Source organism: Chiroxiphia lanceolata, chromosome 1, assembly GCF_009829145.1.
Source record: "Chiroxiphia lanceolata isolate bChiLan1 chromosome 1, bChiLan1.pri, whole genome shotgun sequence".
Classification (NCBI taxonomy): domain Eukaryota; kingdom Metazoa; phylum Chordata; class Aves; order Passeriformes; family Pipridae; genus Chiroxiphia; species Chiroxiphia lanceolata.
The window spans coordinates 55,299,802-55,322,778 of NC_045637.1; the positions used below are offsets into that span (position 1 = coordinate 55,299,802).

The 22,977-nt window shown below is 39.0% G+C and overlaps 1 protein-coding gene and 1 long non-coding RNA gene across 4 annotated transcripts; one reads left to right on the forward strand and one right to left on the reverse strand.

Moving 5' to 3' along the window:
* The first annotated feature begins 606 nt into the window (after nt 1–606).
* On the forward strand, nt 607–17,605 carry MC5R (melanocortin 5 receptor). 3 transcript variants are annotated; one of them, XM_032702115.1, is made up of 3 exons: nt 607–1,067; nt 13,138–13,252; nt 14,093–17,605. In XM_032702115.1, the coding sequence occupies exon 3, from the start codon at nt 14,175–14,177 to the stop codon at nt 15,150–15,152; it is 978 nt and encodes a 325-aa protein (XP_032558006.1). In that variant the 5' UTR covers nt 607–1,067; nt 13,138–13,252; nt 14,093–14,174; the 3' UTR covers nt 15,153–17,605. The 3 variants fall into 3 exon arrangements, with proteins under 3 accessions (XP_032558006.1, XP_032558015.1, XP_032557995.1); XM_032702124.1 differs by lacking the exon at nt 607–1,067 and adding an exon at nt 3,187–3,351; XM_032702104.1 differs by lacking the exon at nt 607–1,067 and adding an exon at nt 11,022–13,050.
* A 3,195-nt stretch (nt 17,606–20,800) lies between these two features.
* Nucleotides 20,801–22,517, reverse strand: LOC116789309. The gene is made up of 3 exons (XR_004357975.1): nt 22,128–22,517; nt 21,926–22,031; nt 20,801–20,973 (listed from the first exon to the last, which is right to left on the reverse strand). It is a non-coding gene; the product is annotated as an uncharacterized LOC116789309 (long non-coding RNA).
* Nucleotides 22,518–22,977: the final 460 nt, after the last annotated feature.

Consider the following 22,977-nt stretch of genomic DNA (forward strand, 5'->3'; position numbering starts at 1 on the left):
GAAAAGCTGGAGGCTGGAATTTTCGTTAAAGCTGTGGCCTGTTGATATTATGAGAGCTCCCATTGCTTTCTCTGAAATCAGTCAGTATTTCTGAGTGTAAGGATAGGTCACTGTGCTTTCTCTGCCAATAACAGTTAAACTAGACATGCTACTAATTCATGATTTAAGGTAAATGTATTCAGAAGTATGTTTATCTTCCATCACTCAGCAAATTTTGTCTTAAAGTTTTCTAGGGTTTTTTTGCTTGATTTTAATTGTAAATTCCCAATGTGACTTTTGTGGTTTTAGAAGATAACTTCAGTCTTGTATACTTATTTTTTTCTCCAGACTGAAAGCAAATAGTAGAATTTCTTCTAATGGGAAGCTTGAAATTTGCAAAATGCTATTAGTTTGTTCACGTTATTTCTAAGAAACAAGCCTACTAATCTTATGGATCAAGCAGAGGGCACTGGCTTCCCAAATGCTCATTGAAACAGAAACTATTAATGAAGTAACTTTTTAATTGGGATCAACGAAGGAAAATTGGGGATAGTGGAATATATTTACATGTGTTCCTTTAACTTCTCACCCCTGAGAGAGAAAGGCAAGTGACATTATAGATATTGTGTACTAGCTGCGGTTTCCTGCTTTCTCGTGCTGCAGTTGCACTGTCTGAATGTTTTCTCCAGTCCACTGTGATGATCAGTCCTCAACGTGTGTCTGCTCCTGGCACAGATACAACACTTTACCTCTTAACACCTTACATATCTTATATGGAGCACAAACTGGAAAAAAAATGATATAGCAGCAATCAGAGGCTAGCAAAAAGCTATCTTATTAACTCAAAAACTCTGACTTTCAAAATAAGTGGTAAAGTTTGTTTGTCTGCTTTTTTTCCCAAGATGCAACCTTGTACTGTATTGTAACAGAAGCTTTTCCCCACAGATCTCCTGTGCTGCTCTGGAACCACAGGCTGATGCTCACTTTCTCACCCACAGCATTGGATGGAACAGTGGATGATATAACCTCGCTGAACCACTACCCTGTCCTGTTCTTGAACAGGCCCTGAGACGAAAATCCACTCCTCAGTGAACTTCAATGTCTGCATGTCTCTTACAGAGCAACCTAATTGTCTGCATGTCTCTTACAGAGCAACCTAATCTCATGCGAATAGGTGAAACCTTTGGCTGCCAGCAAGAAGCACTTGAAAGAAGCATTAATTATTAATAGTAATATTACTTTTTTTTTTTTTTGGTAAACAACAAACCAAGGGCAGTTAGTGCTAAAAGAAAAAAATAAACACAAAAAGGTATTTAGATACAACAGTGGTTTCCAGGGAGAAATACCATAGCACAGATTCTCTTAGAAAGCAAAAAGATGGTGTATTTTAATCAAGATTTCAGCATCAGACCTAAAAGAAGGTTTCTCTACCCCTCAACAAGGGCAAAAAGTGCCTTGCTGACATAGTCACCTTGCCTTTTTCAGGCAGCAAATAAAATAGTCTGAACAAATACATCATTTTTCCTCTAAGAGGTTGTATGAGCATCCAAATGCTCAGTTTTACACAGGGCTTACCTGTAGACAACAGTTGTTTTGTATTAGTGTCATTAGTCATGTGAAAGTGGTACAGCTTCTCGCTGAAGGTGTAGCTGTACTGTTACAGACCATTTACAGATGCAAAAAGACAGATGTTATACACAGAAGCATCTCTACCTATTCAAGTACAGTCAGGTGTGCCAGGTGAAACTGTCCTGGCAAAGATGTCACATCTCTAATTGATATATCTTTCCTAAACTAAATGTAGAAAACTGAACTGGAATTCGATCTTCTGATCATGATTGTGTCTCCTCCTTAATAACGGGCTGTGCTTTGGTAGGTACAAAAAACATCTGCTATGCCTCTTTATTCCTGCTAACAGACGTCATTTGTTAGCAAACACATCAGATAACTTCAGAGAACTTTAGTTATACCAAAGGAATAGGAAGGATACAACTTCACACCCACCCACCCTCACCAAAACCAAGCAAAAAAAAAAAATTAACCCTCCAGGTGCCAATCCCTATTATATTTTCATAACTCTAGGCTGGAAAACACGTAGGGCAAGGTTTTCTAAAATGTATACCTGGAGTTAGCCTTTAAGTCAATACTTAATGACCCAAACATATCTCTTTAGTGTCAAAAGTAATAATCATTCTGCTGTTAATGAAAATCTATTCTGAAATGCCTCTTGGAAAAAAATCAAGAATTCAATGATTTTGTAGGTCAACTTCAAGAAACATAAATAATCAGAAGTTCAGAATAAAGTAAAAAATGGGCTGACAGAATAGAAATTTTGGACAGGGCTAAGATATTAATATCCAATGTATTTTTGTTTTATTGGCTGGGTGTGGTGGACACATATTCACATGCAAAAAGCTTTATTAACACAATTGCAAGTAGTTGGAACATTAGCCTACAATATTAAAATTGGCAAGAATCTGAGCTGGAAAGGATGTAAGCGCTGCAGTTTGACATGGCAGTAAAGTTACTGTTCCGATCCTCTGTTAAGAATCTGTCTGTGATGCAAAGCTCTGAAGCAATACAGACTCATTCAGCTAGTTCAAATTTCTTTAAACAATTTTGATAGGTTAACTTGATAGTGGCATTCTTTAGGGCAGTGCTTGAATTGCCTGTCCACCCTGTTCCAGCTCTTTATCAGGTCAGGCATTGATTATCCCACTGCAGAGCATAAACACTACACTGTGTGCTAAATCCAGCACAGACCATAAGGATAAAACCCATATCTCTTCCACAAAATCAGGTGTCCTGACCTTCTTCTCACTGCATCCTCTGACTTGTAGGAACATGTAATCTCAAGCAATTCCCATGGCCTTCTTGTTATTTTTTGGCATTTTGCATGCTCACTGTGTTAATCTCAAAATAATTTAAAAAGATGCTTCTTGCATCTAGTTACTGACAAATTTACTGTCTTTTAGAAAGACTTTAATAAAGATGAAGAGGTGAAAATTTCGTTAGTTGATTAAAATTTGTCTCACAAAATCTGGAATATTAAACTTTCATTTGCCTTTGCATTTTAATTAATTTTATTATTTATAACTGAGAAGCACTTCAATTTTTTTTCTAGTCTTGTTTAGTCTGCTGAGAATAGACTTTTATAAACCTGAAAAAAAAGACCGTATGCTGTTGTTTTGTTTTCTCATTACTATTGTCTCTTCATTAGTAGTAGTTAATTTTAACTCAGCACCAAAAGGTTGCAAACTTCAAACTGAACATGCTCAGTGAGATAATTGATTTTCTCTAGTTTGTTTCTCATTGTGTATTAAGACAAATCTCCAACTGTCCTACTGCTAAGCCTGACTTCAGGTTGTATTGGTAAGTATACTTTGTGTTGCCTGTTTTTCAAAAGTGATGATATCATTGAACTTGATAATGTTGGTCCTGCAGGTCAATACTAATTCTGTTCCTAAAATTGAGATGTATACTAAGCAAGTGCATTTCTTTCTCATTTCTGGAAATGAGGCTTCTTTTGGTTCATTGTTTTAATAAGATCCTCTGAACTTGCTCTGCCTGCAAATTTATTCTCTGGAGAAAAGTCAGGAGACTTGCAAGTTCTCTTTGTCCTGATTGTTCTTATTGATCTAAACCTTTGGATTAACTTGTCCCCTTCCCTTAAATAAAAAATATTTGCATATCTATATCTAAATTGACTACACAACTGCTACTTTCCCTGAATCTTCTTTTTTTTTTTTTTTTTTTTTTCCCCCCAGAAGAAGTAAGTTCTTTGCTACAAATCTGTGCATCTGTAAGTGTTCAGACTATAGTTGTTCCTTGCTGGCTTTCAGGGAATTTGTCACATGAGCTAGTCATTGACAGACCAGTATGTAACTGCAAAAATATACTTGGTTTTGCAAATCAGAGCCATGTTCTGTAGCTGCATGACATTAGTGACATTAATGGAGTCATACTAACAAGGGCAATCCTTGCTGTTTAAACTTCTTTTACGATGTTGGTGGGGGCTTTATATGTCCATGAGACAGGACACATAAGAGTACACAGCAGTACAAACATAGTCTCTAGAACTGAAAGGTTATGTTGATTTTGTGATCAAACTGCTGCTCCACCAATGTGTCTTAATATGGGCATGTGGAGCAGGAGGTCCTGTCGTGGTGATGTTCTGCTGTAAGATCTACACAACTGCATCTTCCCTCTCAACTCCCTAGGAATTTTCTTGAACAGTACTTGAGCTTTCTGTCTGTCAGCCCTGGAGACCATGAGGGCTGGTGACTCAAATACAGATTCACAGGAAAAATTTAGTTTGATTTTTCCTTAAGATTAAAGCTTAATTTTTTTCCCCAGAAGTTTGAATCATCTATCTTTCATCCCCCAAATGGAAATATTTCAATCCCTGCTTTCAGTCAGCTATAGAATTTGATGTGCATGTTGGGCATTCAGTGGCTTTAATAAGCATGAGGGTCACTTTTTCAGAGATGCAGGTTTTCACCACTTTGAAGTCTGTGATGTTTAGCCAGCTTCGACCTCCACACTGCAATTAATGAGAAGCTCAACAAAAGAAAGTGAGAAAAGTTGTAGATGCTGAACAATTTTTTTCTTTTTATTTATCAGCCATTAGAGATGTAGAAATGTAATTTAGTTGAGAAATCATTGTATAGTCCATCTTAGCTCTTGCAGAAATTGCTTTCCCAGTTGATCTGATAGCAAGTGATTTCTTGGAGACACAAATCTGCAATTTCTCTTAGTCTGAGTGATTAACCCTTACACTGGGCTTTCTGGGTTAATTTTCATCAGAACCAGGGCTTGCTCTAGAGACTGTCCTCTCTCTGAAGTCATACTATGTTTCTTGCATTGTGGCTCGTTTGTTTGGCAGGGGGGAGAGTGGAGGGGAGGGGAGAAAGGAAAGGTTTTTTTGATCATGTTTCAAAATGTGCCAAAAGGAAAATGTCTTCTGGTCTTCTTTTGTAACTAAGCACTTTGTAAGCCCAGGAAAATCAGAAACGTATATCATATCAGCAGCCTCACCAAATCAGTATGACAAGTATTTTCTCAGGTTCTCCTTCACTTTTAATGCTGGATTAGACATCAGGGTACGTGGTTCTTGCTTTTGTGAAGAATTAATGATGCTTGAAATCTTAAATGCCAGGAATCTTGGGGGCTTATGAGAATCACTTGATTTCTGTACGTCAGCAAACAGCTTGCCATTGAGGAGACTGTTTTCGTGTAAACTAATTTAAATTCTCAATGGTACAAGTGAATGCACTGGGCACTGCAGTGTAGAAGATGATGTTATGGGTTCAGACACAATACTGAGCTACTTTCCTTTCTACAGATCTGTTTATTTCCAGCGGACATAATTTGCCTTTTTAATTTTGACATCTTTTCATTTCAGCCATAGCAATACTCTACACTTTCACTCCTTAGTGGGTGAATTCTAGAAGAAAAATAATTCCAGCTTCTGAAAAATGTCAGGTTTTTTTTTCATTTAGGATACAGTGATTGAAAAAAAATCTTGACATTAAAAAAAAAAATACTGTTTATTGCAAGCCTTTATTGTAGGAAAAATCAGGAAAAGTAGTATAGTAAGAGTCTGACAGAAAAAAATTGAGTTCTGAGCTAAATGGCTATTATTTAATTCTAATTTTTGGTGGATTTAGACACCTTGTTAAATATGAAATTGTTGCATTTTTTATCAGCCTGAACAGAGAGTGAGGAAAGAACCTCTATATCAGTACAGAAACCTTAGATTAACACTGAATACTACTTCTTAAGAGGCAATTGTTGATATTGCTGCCATAGTGTTCTTGAAAAATTGCCTCGGAAGCACATATATCTATGTTTAGTTGTCATATGCATTGAATAAGAGACACTTGCACTTGCCATGATAGGAACTGCATGCACACGTTACCGCATCTGCAGTTTTCTCTGTGTAGCAATGTCTCTTTGTGGGTATAGTGAATTAATAATTATTCTCACTGTGTCTTCTTGAGGTTTTCCTTGAGCTCTTTTTTTACCTTTCTGTAGTCATGCTGTGCTGAAATGCCAACACCTGACAAGAGAGACAGCACAGGACAAAAAGGCACTGAGTGGTCAGGGCTCTCTGCTCAAATCAAGCAGCCAGCTCTGGATGGGAAACACGTCACTCCCAGGGAAGGGTTCATGTTGAGCTCCTGTGCTGGGAAGAGGGAAGTAAGCTTTTTGAGGGATCTCTTTAGACCAGAAGTTTATAAAAAAAACCCCAGAAATCAGAATCTGTCACTCATTTAGAGGAATGTATGCTTCTTTATCCTGAAATAAAGTGTATTTGAGTATATATTTCACACTAAAATAAAGTAGGGAAGGATGATCTAAGCATAGTGCACTGTGTTTGGAAGGTTTGCTCTTTGCTAGTGATTTCTATTCTCTTGGCTTTTATCTATTAATGTAAATATAACAATGTGCTCAGACACTGTGCAATGCCTGTTTGTATATGTATTTTCACATTTGTTTCATGACGAAGATGCAAACTCTAAACCAGGGAGTTCACAACTTTAATGAAAGTTAAGGAAAGGTGGAGTTAAACTGCAAGAGAAGCCGAAACTGGATCATGAGAGAAGACAGAAGAGAAGGAAAGCCTGAATTTCAGAACTGGTCTGTATCTTAGGGATGTGTGAAACTACACTAGGGCAGAAGAAAGACTCCTGGCTTCTCATCAGCCTGAGGAAGTTTAAGATTTAGTGTGTAGGTCATGTGCTAGTGATACAGATGAGAAGAATAGTGAATTATGGCTGGCTTCTATGGTCCTTTAAAAGGTCTTTGCCATCGAAAGGATGGCTCTGTTCCTTGAGCGAAAGGAAATAGCTGGTAAGTTGCCACCACAGAGCAGGCCTCTTAAAAACAGAGAGCCCCATGCCCATCCCAACAGAAACAAAACATGTCTTTGGTTGTACTGCTTCTTAGATCCCATCAAGAAAATTACAAATAAAGTCAGCTGTTTCTTGCTGGGAAATGATGGTGGAGCACACCTGCAGCAGAAAGATCTGTTTGTAAATATATATGTATTGGTATATGGGTGGTTGGAAGATCCACCTGGCAGCAAATGTGTTCCTAACACTGGTGTTACAACTGGGCTGGAAAAATGGGGAATTGTCAATGTGAAGTGTCAATGTGAAGTTGTACGAGATGATTATTGTAGGTCCCTTCCAACCGAACCATGTTATGCCATGCTATGCTATTCTAAAGTAATATCTAGGGCTTTTCTGCTCAATATTAAAATATGATTTACTGGAGATTTGGTATATTAAATCAACTTTCCTTGAATTGCCTGGGATCATCAGCAAAGTTAAAATATTTAACACTGAAGACTGAATTGAAGACCAAGGAGCTGAATTATATAGCAAATGAGCAACATTTTATACGCAAAAAAAGAGATTCTCATGCACAAGAATTTTATGAAACAAATGAACAATATGCTCTTAATGTTTGTCTTTGCCATACTGACAGATAAACTTGCAGAAATAAGACATGAAACATCTCAAAACATGTCATTGAAGTAACACTTTTAATCACTAATTTTTGATAATTGCACTAATGAATGAAGACACGTTAAGTACTCTCTGTGGTCTAGCAAGAAATACTTGCACAGAATCACAGAATGAGTCAGGTTGGAAGGGACCACAGCTGGTCATCCAGTTGAACCTCCCTGCTCAGTTGGGATCATCCTAGAGCACATTGCAAAGGATTGCTTCCAGACAGTTCTAGAATATCTCCAGTGAGGAAGAACCCACAACCTCTCTGGCCTCTGTTCCAGCACTCAGTCACTTGCACAGGAAAGAAATTCTTCCTCCTATTCGGGTAGAACTTCCTATACACCAGTTTCTGTCTGTTACCTCTTTTCCCATTGCTTGGAAACACAGAAAAGACCAGGCTCCATCCTGTTGACATTATCCCTTCAGATACTTACACGCATTGATGAGGTCCCCTCATCTCTTCTTGAGGCTGAACAGGCCCAGCTCCCTCAGCCTTTCTTCATGAGAGATGCTCCAGTCCCTTAAACATCTGTGTAGCCCTTTGCTGGACCTGCTCCAGGAGCTCCACATCTCTCTTGTACTGAGGAGCCCAGAAGTGGACTCAGCACTCCAGACCTACACACCAGGGCGGAGTAGAATGGAGAGATCAGCTCCCTTGACCTGCTGCCAATACGCCTCCTAATGTGCCCCAAGATCCCATTGGCCTTCTTGGCCACAAGGGCACACTGCTGGCTCATGGAGAGCTTGTTGTCTACCAGGACTTCCAGGTCCTTCTCTGTAGAGCTGATTCCTAGAAGGTCAGCCCCCAGCCTGTCCTGGTGCATGGGGTTATTCTTCCTCACATACAGGATCCTGCATCTGCCTTCAATGAATTTGGGACAGTTCTTCTCTGCCCATCTCTCCAAACCATTGAGGTCCTTCTAAAGAGTTTCACAGCACTCTAGGGTGTCAGCCAGTCTTCCTAGAAAAAAGTATCTAGTAAGAACCTGCTAAATGGTTTGTTTGCTTTTTTTCTTTACCCCAGTCTATTTGTAGATTATTGAATTACCCTTCTGTCAGAAAGTTTCCACAATCTTCTGCTGGTCATCAGTGCTTTGTGTAGACTGCAGCTGGCAATTTTATGTGATTCACCAGGTCTGTACTTCTGACCCACCCTCTAATAAAATTCTAGGGGATGATTCATTACTGGAATTGGCTCTAATTAGAGACACATAAAAATTATGGTTACTACACCTCTTATTACTCTTTTACAGTTTAGGAGGCTATTTACAGCATCATCCACTTAAGTTTATTAAGATATGTCTTTCTTAACTGCCTTATACTCTTTCTCAGCTTTCTACTCTAATGTAAGGAGCACCACAAATAGGTACTGAGAGTGACCAGAGGTGATCTCAGTTTTGAAGGCTCAGATGAAAGGGTTGATGGACAAAAGTGCTAGTGTAGTGCAGTCATACTAAGTATGGCTGATCCTACCCTCTAACAAGGCACAACTTGTGTGATATTTTGATGTCTTTTCACGGTCTTGCTTTTCTTTTTGAAAAAAAAAAAAAAAATTCAAATGTTGATTTGAAGATTATGGCCGTGATGTAAAAGAAAGTGTTCACTATGCCACAATTTACTGCAAAGCCTAACTTTTAGGTTTCCAACTGTTCCCTTGAAAAGCAAGGGGACTGAACTACAGTTTACCACCACCTCATCCAGGCTTCTTTATTTAAGGACAAGAAGTAATGATGCTTTTTTTTTTTTTTTTTAAATTTCAATTAATTACCTGTCTTTGTTAGAGGCTAACTGGATGGTAATGCTGAGGAGGTAATAGTGGGGACCTTGATGAGGCTCAGACAAGGCTACTCAGCACAGAGGTCAAAAGAAATAATTTTCTCAGTCTGAGAAATTAGAGAACATTTGTTATGTGATTCAAAAGGCCGTGATCTTCCCTTTTGGTGATCCACGCCTTATCTCTTGCAGCAGTCTGTGAGGGATCTCTGTGGCTGTGAAATATGCTAATGCAGCATAGGCAAGAAGTAGAGAGAAGAAGGATTTCATAAATAGGCCAAGAGCAACAATCCAAAGCAATGTTATGAAGAATAAATGTATTTTCATCCAATAGATAAAAGTAGCTTCAGAAGGACACTGGAATTGAATTGCTTGAATGTAGTAGCACTGGACAGGTTTGGTAGATTTGTATTAACATCACTAACACTCATCTCTGAACCTGTTAAGATCAGAACAGATTAATACCAGAATGCATCTGAGCGTAACTAGCTCTTCTTACAGAAACATCTTTGGGGGCATGTGCAGGTTCTGCTGTTGGCCCCATTTATATATTTATTGATAAAATTAGTTATCATGCTGTTGTGAATTGCATGCAATTCCCTGCTGGTTTTGACATGGTATAACCTGACCTACATGTCAGGGTAGTTCCAGTGGATGTGCTGGATGAAGGGGAGCTCTGGCATGATCGCCAGTGGTGCTGACAGCAGGCAGGGACTGGCTCTTTCTGCCAGGGGCATTGTTATGGCCGCTCTTGAAGCCTAAGAGGCAGATATGTATCTTAAGCGGCTTCTGCTCCCTCTCACCACTTCACAATTGAAAAAAATGGCATCGGACAGAAACAGGCCCTGGCATCTCTTTCTCTGCTGAAACCCTGTTTCACTTCTTTCTTCTGTTCACTGATGTCTTTCTGTAACACTTTCTATCTCTTTTCCTGGAACCCAAAGAAATTTCTTGTTGACTTCAGTGAAACAGGGGATTCTTGCATTTAACTTCTTCCTTACACCATGTAAGATGTTACATGAAGTATATAAAAAAGACCTCTTCCTAAGGATACATTTTAGTGTCCCTTTTGGAATGACCATGGACCTCAGTAGCACTGTCAATGGCTCCAGGTCCAGGCTCCTTGACGTATGCCCAGCTGTCCTTGTTTCTGTGCTGCAGGGAGACCTGTGAACCTGTACCCCAAGGTTCCCATTCAACCTCTCTTCCTCTTTGCATCTGTGAAAAGAATATGGTAGACTGAGAACAGAACAGGGGCTTCAGTGTATTCCTCAGGGTGCCCAGGTCAGGTCCTGTACTGTGTTGGTACAGCCTATAGCTAAATACCAGTTCAGGCTTTGTGATGCATAAATTACCGTTTGCTCTCACTGACAGTCCAGACATGACCTTTGTGACCTTGGAAGACACTGTTGGTAGAGTTAGAGAATTTCTTTAACTGAACAGTCAAGGGAGCTGAACACTAAAGTCATGAACATCTGAAAGACAAGCCTATTAATTCAGGAGTCCTCCTGCTGGAAGGCGAAGGCATTCTTGGATTCTTCCCAAGGGAATCCAAAGATCTGCTCCTGTACCCCTTTACTTAAAATCCTCATAACTCACTTGCATGCCTCCACCCACTGCTACTTCATGTCCCTTTTGTTACTTGCTTGTCAAGCCATAACATTTATAGCTGTTTACTGCAGCAATATAATGACAAAATTCTTTTTTTTGGGGTGGAGTGGGGGAGGGAAGTATTTTTGCATTTTATCATCTAATATAAAAAAAATACATCTATACCACTACCCATTTTGCAGGCAGGCAATTTTTCTGCAAGCTTTGTAAACAAGGGAGTTACTTTGCATAGCATAGATTGTACCAAGATTTATGCCTGCAGTGTCTGGGTTGTGGAACAAGAATCTGAAGGCTGATTCATAATTTTTATGTGAGAATCTTGGCATTGCTCTAAGGAATAACAGCCAAACCATCCAGTCTGATGTGTGATTTATTTCTTGTAATTGGCTGGTCTACCAAGTCCTACCAGGTACATTGAGAACTTTTGTAAAGGCAGCTAAGCTGGTTGCCAAGAGCTCTGTTAAACTGAACATACAGAGAAATTTGTAAATGGAAAGAATAGAATAAATAGAATAATAAACAACATCAATAACAAAGCAATTTGCTGCAAGAGCCGTAATTGGAAGTGGAAAGAGCACAATGTCTGCACAGTTCTTTCTAGATATAAGAACACCAAAAGAAGTAAAATTTTACCGTTAGGTATCTGATTTTCAAGGTCTGAAATGGGAAAATCAAAAGCTATGCAAAAGATAACCAAAAAAATGCTTTCCATTAAAGAACAGGAAGAGAACTGCAGATGACCCTTCTCTATACTTTTCTTTTGGGCATAGCAAAGAGCTATGAGCTCAGAATTGGCACACAGGTGAGATACAGCAGGGAGTGTGTGTGTTGGCTAGCTGGCATCCACTCAGATTGAACAGCTGCACTCGAGCATAGTTTGCTACCTCTAGTTTGTGATAATCTAAATTCTCTTTCCTGTACTGGGGAGAAGGCATAGGCAAATTTCATCTCCTGACTATAACTGCATAATACTCGAGGAGACATTTTACTCAAAATAATTAAGATGCTTTTCACTGTCACCGTTGGTGCAGGGACTATTTGTACATAAGAATATTTCATACAATGGTTTCAATGCATAAACTTTAGCTGAACATTGAAAACACAAAAATGGCACAGAATATACCAGTAAAATTAGTGTTTGGTGGTGGTGACTCTTTAAAAAAATATTATAGGTTAAAAGTGAGCATTTGAAACTGTTATACATGGCGAAAATAACTCAACCCACTAATTTGTGGAAAAGTGGTGACTTGGAGATGCAGAGACTTTGTATACCGAATGGCATTTGACTAGCTGGTTAGTAACTAACATGGAGGGCATTTGACAGCGCCAGGAAACTGTGTGCTTTGCATTCACCAGTCTACACACAGAAGCAGGGATGATTTGTTAAAGACTTGCACTGATTTTACCACCTTTTGGTTAAGGCCCAGAAGGAATATCAGCTGCCTGACTGCTAGACCCACAGAGGAACTTTAGCCATCAGAATATTGAGTGCTGAGTTTAACATCTCTTAGGTCCCATGAAACCTTGGGGAATTCACATACATTTTTGGGAAGCCCTGGCTTCTGGCATGATACTGTGTGTTCCTTCCATTTCTACACTGAAATCTTGGTTCTAGCGAGGCGGACAGAACACAACCATTTATTTGTTCTATTTTTTTTCCCATGCAAATTATTTGAATATATCTTATTGGCATGATGGGTTTGACTGCATGTTCCCTGAGATTTGTAAGAGTTGGTTCTTATTTCTGAAAAAACCCAAAACTGAATATAATACAAATGCTTACAACAGTAATAAACCTCCCACTTCAATAAGAGTCTTCTGTTCTCACCCTTTTTGGAGCACTATTGCAGCATGAACTTATTGGTAGTGTACTAGCAACAGCAAAGAAAACAAAAAAATAAAAAAAGAAACAACTCTATGGCTTTAGAAAGGAGCATGCCTAGTACATTTCCCCCTTTAATATTATCGAATGGTCATAATGAATTTCAGATCAGAATCACTGTTCAGTTAAAGACAGGAGAAGACCACTAGATGGTGGTAAAAAACCAATCCTTTGCTACGAGATCTGTGGAAAGAGAAGTCCAGAGGGGCAAAGAAGGGGAGGAGGAGCCACAGTTTGAGTACTGAAGTCATTATTGCTTGGAGTCTATAAAAAGGCAGTTGCACAGTAAGTAATTTATACGCGATCAGCTTTGACTCTATGGATTTGCTCATTCCTTTCCCTCTATTTTTTTTTTCATCTATTCCCACCAAGGAATCCCCAGCCCCAGATGTTGGGAGAGGAGGGGGGCTGAAACTTCAGCTCTCTGGAGGAAAGGTTGCAGGCGATGAAGAGGAAGAGCAGCTGAAGGAGCAGCTCTGATAAATAGGTACAGTTAATTCTTCACTGCAAATAAAAAGCTACTTTAAAAACTGAAAATTGTTTAGCATTATATGCTTTGAATTTTATTTGCAACAAGTCACTGACAAACAGCTCTAAGTGTTCCCCTTATTAAGAACAGAATGGCTTACAACTTGTCCTGAATATTGTCATTACAAAAAAAAATTGAATAAAATATGAATGATCTGGAATAGAAAACTTATGCTACAATGAATTCTACCCACACTAATTCTGTAACCTTAGTGTATCCTGAAATGTATGGATTTGCCTTGGTTAGGTGTTTAATACCATTAATGCTTTTAAATGAGCATATTAGTATTGCACAGATAAACTGTTTATAGCAGAGTTCGTGCAAACTTAAGAGTACAAAGGTCAGGAAAGCATTTAATTATATAACTGAAAATATTCAATTCTTAATTGTGACAATGATCAAAACTTCTATATATTGTATTCAAGTGAGCGGTTTCTGCTGGACCTAATACTACATTCTCCTACATTTCTGGAGTCTGAGAGTCAGGACTGTGAAAACTGCTTGTTTGTTTTTTCAGCAGAATTTCCAGGAAAATCTGGGGGATTATTCCAGGGGACCAAATAGAATAAACAAAAGAATAAATGAAGGGTGGATGAATCTTTTCATTAGTTTGTCGTTTTAATTTCCTGGTAAGGATGGGTAGAAAATCTCTCAGCTAACCAAAGGTTAATTTAGAATCAGTAGAGGAATACGCTGTGGAAGTGGCAGGACATGCACGAGCCAAATTAAATAGAAACAGGTGATATTTATTTTGTCAACTTCTGCCTGTACTCATCATAATATATTTTTTTTTGACAGGATCTTTTATCTTTTGGAAAATGCATTTATCACACTCCTCGGCAAGCCCCTCAGAAGGAATAGAATGTGTTAGCTTCCAGACATGAACACGTCCTCTCAATTGTATGTTTCTGAACTAAACTTGAGTGCCTTTGGTAGCAACTTTACTGGGCCTACTGTCAAGAGCAAGTCATCGCCATGTGAGCAAGTGGTCATTGCAGCTGAGGTGTTCCTAACTCTGGGCATTGTAAGCCTGCTTGAAAACATCTTAGTTATATGTGCAATAGTTAAGAACAAGAACTTGCATTCACCAATGTATTTTTTTGTTTGCAGTTTAGCAGTGGCTGACATGCTGGTTAGTGTGTCTAATGCTTGGGAGACCATAACAATATACTTAATAAACAATAGACACATCATTATGGAAGATGCCTTTGTCCGTCATATAGACAATGTCTTTGATTCAATGATTTGCATATCTGTGGTGGCTTCCATGTGCAGTTTGCTGGCTATAGCAGTAGACAGATACATCACTATCTTCTATGCCCTGCGTTATCACAACATCATGACAGCGAAAAGATCAGGGCTTATTATTGCATGCATCTGGACTTTTTGCACGGGCTGTGGCATTATCTTCATTCTTTATTATGAATCAACTTATGTGGTCATTTGTCTCATCACTATGTTTTTTACCATGTTGTTCCTCATGGTCTCACTGTACATCCATATGTTCCTCCTGGCTCGTACTCATGTGAAGAAAATTGCTGCTTTGCCTGGGTACAACTCTGTCCGTCAAAGAACCAGCATGAAAGGAGCCATCACTCTGACTATGCTTCTTGGTATCTTCATTGTTTGCTGGGCTCCATTCTTCCTTCATCTCATCCTGATGATCTCCTGCCCTCAAAACCTCTACTGTGTTTGCTTCATGTCTCACTTCAACATGTACCTCATTCTCATTATGTGCAATTCAATGATCGATCCCTTGATCTACGCCTTTCGTAGCCAGGAAATGAGGAAGACCTTCAAAGAGATAATTTGTTGCTATAGCCTGAGAATGGTCTGTGGTTTGTCAGACAAATATTGAGAAAGCAAAACCAAACCAAGGAAGAGAATAGAAATGCAACATCTTACCGCATCTTATAACTCTGCTGAAATGCCTATGGAACATAGTTTCTCTGTTCAGCTGTAATGATTTCTGCAGCAATCAGAACCTATTTTTTAACATGTGATTTTACATTTCTTTGCCTCCACATACCTCTGTCATGCTGATGGTAGGAGCTACTCAGTGCGTCTCTAAAATGGGGAAAAGAATATTTTGAATCTCATTTACTCTACCGAAGGCTGGATTTTGTTAGGGGATTATACAGGGAAAGCCATATTTTCTTTCTGCTAAATGCAATGAGTGAGACCTGCCATGTGAATGAACCCATCATCCTTTCAATACATGTTTCTTTTGATATTATCTTTCTCTCTAGGAAAAAAAAATTGTCTCTCTAGGTAAAAATAAGCCTGGCTTATTTTGATGTCTAGAATTACCAGATGGTGTTTTTTATTTTTTCTTTTTTTTTTGCTATTTCTTTCTGAAGATATAAAATCAGAAAAGTAGCTCCAATTATCACGCTTCACATACCTTGGTCAACAATTATGACCAATATACATGCACATATCAGCAGTCTTGTATTCCAGTAATGACTGTTACTGTCATAAAATGTGTATTATGTAAGAGGCCTGTTTTACCATGAGATTTTCCAGGTTGGATACAGTACTTTGTCATATATGACTATCTGTGTTTTAATCCCACTGATGCGTGATGTATCTTAGATGGATTTTAAGGCTGAATATGAAGACTGAGCTGATTTGAGTTTGTGTGTTTTCTTTATTCACCAGGGCTAGAGAGGTAAAGGGTACATGACTCTAGATAGTCGTGAAATGTTTTGTGAAGATCGAAAGACTTGGGTGAGTGCCTGCCTTTGAACAGACATCAGAAAAACCTTTTGGCTGTGAGGAGCCTCTGTTACTGGAGGAAGTTGTTCTGTAGATTGTATATTTCAAGCTGGGAGAGAAAAAAAAAGTTTGATAATCAAAAACCATAGCAGGCAATGGCAAAAGAGGGATTTCAAAACTTCAGGCACGTGTAGCTATGACAAAGAGTCCTGACTTTTGCTCCCCAAAGCAAGCAGATTTTGTCTTTGTTGAGAGGATTCCAGGCTGAAACTCTCATGCCTTTTGTTTGAGTAATTTGCATCTAGTCATGCTTTCATAAATGTGCTGTTCTGCAACAGCTGTGTAATGTACAAAATGTTGAATTTATCACAGATGAAGGAAGTGGAAGTATGGCATTGATCTCTTGATGAGCATGGATGGTGCATATCTTGCACTGTGATTTAAGCTATGAAAATATTTCAAGTGGTGGCAACCCACTAACTAGATATCAGACAAAATGGAAAAATGAGCTATTCCTTCTGAAATCTGAAAGAATAATGCTTGTTATACTTGGTTTAGAGATGCAGTAAAACTCTTGTTCTCAGTAGAAAGAATATGATTTACTCCATGGGTGTTAGGTTATACCTTCAAGGTGAAAGTCCTGATTCAGTTATAGGAAATTTTTTACGATAAGGGTGGTCAAACATAGGAACTGGTGCCCAGTTGTTGTACAAACTCCACCCTTAAAGATATTCAAAACTTGACTGGACACAGCCCTGAACAATCTGGTCGAAGTTGAAAGGTGATTGACTTTGAAGTTGGCCCTGCTTTGAATGATTAGGAATAGATTACCTCCATAGGTCCCTTCCAAACCAAGTTATTTGGTTTCTATGAAACAGTTTGCATATTATGATAAAATGATAATTTTTCCCTTCTAATTTTATCTTTTGTGTAAGAAAAATTGTAAGATATTCTCCTCCAAACATTTAAAAAGATAGAGCGCTTGTGTTTTCATTTGCTTTGGAGGTCTCTGACAGGGGAAGTAAGGTGTAGCTTTAGCACTAGAGTTATACATTTTGTATGCTGCACCTTAAAAGATATTATTCCTCCAGCTCACACTTGTCTCACTCTAACATGAGTGGGAATGTTATTGCCAGTGAAGATATCTTATTGCGCTGACTGATATAATGGTTATATCAGTGCACTAGGTTCTGGAATCTTCCTTCAGCTACATCTGAAAATAGGATTTCAGAGATATGTTTGTGGTCAGTAGTGAGAATCTTGCCTTGTTTCAGTCCATCTCTTAACCCCATCCATAAATAGCACCTAACTATGGGCTCTTGCAACTAGGAATGTAAATGGCAAAAGGAGGTAGCTCCATTGCATAGTGAAAGGCACCAGCTGATGTAAATAAATCATTAAATCCTCACCAGGTATTGCAAATAAGACAGTCTTGTACATAATTGGAAAACGAGAAAGGGGAAACCAAAAGTGTAAAAGCTTTGGGTGTTTTGTTGAATTGTACATTAATTTTTTTGTTTTGTTTTGTTTGAAGTTTGTTTGATGTATAAACACAGACATATGAAGAAACTATTAAACTGGATTGCTGGAAAACCCATTGTTACTGGTTATTCATTGTAACGCGTCTGCTACCTTATAGATTATTCACAGAGGGAATATTGCATTACAGACTTTCATGTCTCAATTTAAACAGATGCCTTATTAAGAAACACATTCTGAATGAGAGTTACAGACTAATACAATGTATTTACATCCATACCTATGTTCCTCTGGGTGTCAGCATCACATCTTCATTATAAGCTTTAGGGGTGGGGAGCCGAAACAGTTTAAGGGTGAAATGAAAGTATTTGCAAGAACAGATTAGAACAGTTCCTGCAAAAAAGGCTGATTCAACTATAGGAATGCATATAAAATACATATCTCTGGAAGACCATGACACGCTTTAATATGTTTCTTTCTCCTGTTTAGCTGCAGAATAAAAGGAACATTTAGCGTGCTCTCACTTCTCTCAGAGCCTAGAAAACACTAAGTATTCTGATAGACTGGGGCAAGCAAGCATTGGGTAATTAGGAAATTTGCTGTCAAGGGACAGTCATGAAAAAATTAGTTGTTAGGTTATCATTGCACCATGTCCCTGCAATTAACAACACTACTCTTGCATATACAGCCAGTCAATTATGGTTTAGCTTTAGCAATTGGAAAAAACCCATCAAATCACACTATTTCTGTCCCAGAGCTCCAAACCCAATTTATATTGCCCAGTGTTACTTTGATGACAGAACATTTCACTGTTTTTAACTTGTGTATTTAAAAGCTTTTGATAAGCAATTATTTGGATCTTACTTCTGTTGCAGGTGGGACTTCCACAAAGTCACCTGTATTTTAAGAAGGTTAGTATCAGCAGGAATATTAATAGAAAAAATCTGAATCTTTTCTCCAGGCCAAGGCCTGAATAAAGTACCTGAAAATACCAGTTTTTCAAGAGCCTTAACATCTCCTCTAAAACAAAACAGTCATAACTGAATGGAGCAAAGAAGTTGTTTATGATCTGGGACTTTAAGGTCCTGCTTCCCAAATGGGTACAAATCTGTCATAAAGGACTCTAATTGCTGAGTCCCACTTCCTCTGAGTTGGGACTGGGAGGGATGATTGCTTTCAGCTCTACAGCCTACACCCAGTGTGTAACCAGTGTTATGGTACAGACTAATACAGGCCTGTGCCCAGTGTGCAACCAGTGTCCAATGGTTCAGACTAATACAGTGTGGAATCCTTTTGAGAGTGCGTTGTACTTTCATTCCCACTGCCTAGGCTTTTCCTTTTAGAAAACCTTCTCTGAGTGTCTGTCTGGAGACTTGAGTTGTGTTTTTTGTGAGTCCTGAGCAAATAAGTGCAGAAACCACAGGAATTTCCTGCACACACAAACTTTAAGAAGGCAGAAAAGATTTGTAATCTTTGGGAAAAAAACTCCCCCATACAGTCTGCTCTCTGAAATCTTCAAGGACTTGGTTTTACCGCAAAGCCTTGTTGGGGATTCTCCTGCCTATCTTGCTGTAAATACTTCTGCTTCTCATCAGCTTCTTGCACAGAAGACCAACTCGTGGTGACCACTGCTCTGTTCAGGAATTGCAATGGATGGTCCCAGTCTTCAGCTGCTTTGGAGTGCAAGCCCAGTTAGACAGAGTGGGTAAAGAAGACATGGGAACATAGATGTGGAAATGAGGATCCCCACATGAGGGACAGAAAGTCATGCAGGCTGTGGTGGAGCTGCCTGCATAAGTCCCTGTGCTAGGTTATCTCCAGGTGAGATGTTCTCCCTCCTTTTCTAATCTTATCATCTGTTACAACCTGAGCTGTGTAAATCTTGGATTTCATTTCTTTTTCATACAGGACAGAAAAGGAGAATCTGAGGTATGTGTGTGTGTGTGTGTGTTTATACTTACATACATGCCTACATAAATTCTTACTCGCAAATATAATGTACAATCACAGATGACATCAACAGATGAAACGTATGTGAGAATGTACAGTTTCTTTTTCTCTGACCTCCCTGCTCCTTGTCATTCTGTTATTTGTTGCACTACTTTCTAACCTGCAGTGTGTTTCTCAGGTATTTCCTCTACCTGTGAACAAACTAGCAACAGTTTAAATCTGAATAAGAAGGAAAAAACCTCAAGTACTTTTTACATCTCAAGCTTTTCAAAATTACAGCACATCAGTGTGACAGAACAAAGAGTTCCTTTAGCACCTGTCACACTAAAGATCTGGTAAATTAGTTAAATTCTTGTGGTCCTTAAGCATTATTCCTACAACATTTTTTTTTTGAGCTGCTTGCCTAAAAAGCCCTAAAAATGCATGACTAGCTGTGCTGAATACTGAGAGTGGAGGGTCTTCATCAAAATAAAGAACAGCTTTTTATGGACATAATGAAAAGTCTGGATACATATCTGGTAACCCTCTGGAATGCTAGTAGAGCTTCCAGCAAGCTATGGTTCAGGGTATTGGACAGGAGGTTATATTTACAGCTTTATAACTGGGCTCTCAATGAATGTTTCTTATATGAATTTATCTAATCATTTTTGTATCTCTTTATTTTAATTTGCAATATCTTGTTTCCAAGGTTAGACAATTTGAGTGGAAAAATTATTTTTTTCCTTTATGAAATATCTGCCTGGAAGTTTTCTTCAGTGCCCTTACGTCGTAAAGAGAAGAAATAACTAGTCCCCATTCACTTTCCCTGTTCCATTCATTATCCTACTCGCTTATATTCCTCTATAAAGTTTTCTTTTTTCCAGTGAAGGATCCTAGCCTATTTAACTTCTACTGGTATCTTCATATATTGTTGTTGTTACGTTGTTTTCCTAGATCTACTATATTCTTTTTGGCTTGGGGGAGGGCAAGGGGGGGAGGCAGAGAGGCAAACGATAATCCAGATCTAGATGAAAACTACATTTCTCTAGTACCAGACGATGCTGTCTGTTTTGTTCTCTAGGCAGTATGTAACAATACACTTTCATTTAGTACAACATACTCCATAATGTGGAAAATTTCAAGATCTCTAAAATGCTTATAGTAACAAATACTCTCTGTTCTCTAAATAGGCTTTAATTTTCAATGGTAAGGGTACATAAAATATATGCAAAAAAATACATTGCTTAGGAGTGCTTCTGTGTTTCTAGGTGCAAGTACCTGCCTTGGCTGTGCCCCAGCTCTGTAGCAGAACTCATCTGCTGGACACAGTTTTCATTTCCCTATCTCTGATGAGATGAAAGCCTGGCCACTGAGGGTAGAAGGGCCTTTTAGTGTGTCCCAGCCGTGCTCCTGGGTGGCTGAGGATCAGGGACCCCAACTTCAGATACAAACCTCTCCTAGAAGCTCTTAATTTCTTTGAGAATATCATTTGTGCAGCTACCTCCAGATGGTGATTCATCACTCCAATCCTTTCAATTAGGCTGGTTTTATACCTGATTAAAGCAAGATGAGAAATGGAATGATGAGTTGTGTACGCTGGGTCCAGATGATTTTCAAAGGCATCAAAAGAACTTTTTTAATGCCCCATTGCATTAATGCCTTAATTAACAGCAACAAACCAAAACATAAACCCACAAAGAAAATGACATTAATTTTTCTCCCTAGTTTGCCAGTTTTTAACAAGACACAGTTAGTTTTGGCAGGCAGTAAGCAGAGTTGCCTGTGAATTATTGGTTTTCGTATTTTTCACAGAAACTTTGTGCCTGCTTCACCTACCCTGAAAATATGACCCTAGGAATGCCTATTATCTTTGTTTTATGCCTTTTCTTTGTCATAGCTTTGCTCTGAACTGCTTTCTGGAAAGCTTTGCATGGGTTTTGGGTCTGGACATAAGTCCCTGAACTTCTATTTCCCCGCACTTCACAGTGCCGGGAGAGCCTTACACAGACCTTACTATTATTTATTCCTCACAGGTTTCTTGTGGTTTTTAAGTCAGGGGAATCTGTCCAGGATATTCATACACTCAAAGAATACTAGGAAATATACTTTAATTTTGTTTTACATCTATAGCAATGTCATTATTAGTGGTGCCAACATTGACCTCAACTCAAAGATACTTCACTGAAACCAAAAGTATCTCTTTCCCAAACGTTTTTCCCAGAGAATATGAAGAAATCTGACTATAACAAGGAGAGTAGATTCCTGCTCTCTGCTCACGGAGCGGTAGGTAAGTGGTGGAGCTTGGGCAAACAAGCATTTTAAATATTTGTTAAGTTCACACTTGACTCTTACAGAGAATGAAAATGAATTGCCTTTTCCTACTGTGAGGACCAGGCTGCATTAAAAAATGTCCTGGTAGACACACTTGTGCCAAATTCAGTTTCAGAGGAATAGAGTCAGTGGGTGCTGGAAACTTGGGTTAAAGTCTGTGTGCAAGACCCTCACTAGGTATGATCGAATCCCATTCCACTGGAGTGTTTTGTCAGACATCTTCTCCCCACAAAGATATATAGTAGGAACTCAGGGTGTGGTACATCTCAAGCTCCTTCCTCTTCAGAAAGGTAAATAACAATATTTTAAACATTAGTTTAAATCAGAATGTCAAGATATACATTTATTTCTCATGTTCCTTAGACCAAGAACTCACCAGCTTTCCTCGGTGGGCCTTCCAGATCCAGCGGTCTGGCTGGGGGGCTCTGTAAAATCAGGTCATATAGAACCTGCTTAACTCACTTGGAAAAAGTGGGTTAAACCTTTGACTTCTTCTGAGCTTAAGTGTCCTGCTTGGTGCTCACAGTTTGAAAAGCAGGTGCTTAAAAAACCCTCCTTTCAAATGGCAGAGAAAAGAGATGAATCACTTAAATTTCAAGTGCAGTTCCAATGACAGTTCATGTCCCTGCATAAAGTGCATAAAAAATGAAGAGGTAGGAAGTAAGTCCTTGAATGAAATCCAGGTTTTTCATCTCACAGTGAAACTCTAAATATTCAGATTTTCACTATGAAAAGGGACACTGGTACGGCCAACTCTGAATCTGGAGGAAAACTTTGTGTGCCACGGCTCGCAGGGATAGAGGGAATGGGGACATGGCACTGCAATCAGGTTCGGGACACAGTTGAGGTGAGGGAAGCAATGTCACTTTATTAAGGGTAACAGTGACTTAAATAAGGTAGGTTCAGGGGGTGGACTCAGGCTTAGGGAGGAGCATAAGATGGGCAGCTCAGGGAAAGCAGCGATTGGGGGAACAGGGAAAGATGGGTGGTAACCTTGGGTTTCCAGGGGAAAGGGCCAATGGGAGCTCTCTCTGCACTGCAGCAAACTGTAGCCAATCAGGTGCAGAGGAGCGGGAAAGCAGGGGAGAACAAGGGAGTAAACAAGTTTAGGCGGGAAAAGTGTGAGGGGAGAAGGAGACAATATGGAGGGTATAAAATTTTTAACAACAAACTGGGGTACATGGAACTTCATAGCAATACAGCCATAAACTGGGGTGAACAGGGGA

Excerpts from the sequence above, each read along its gene's own strand:
- MC5R (XM_032702115.1), top strand. The coding sequence starts at position 14,175 with ATGAACACGTCCTCTCAATTGTATGTTTCTGAACTAAACTTGAGTGCC.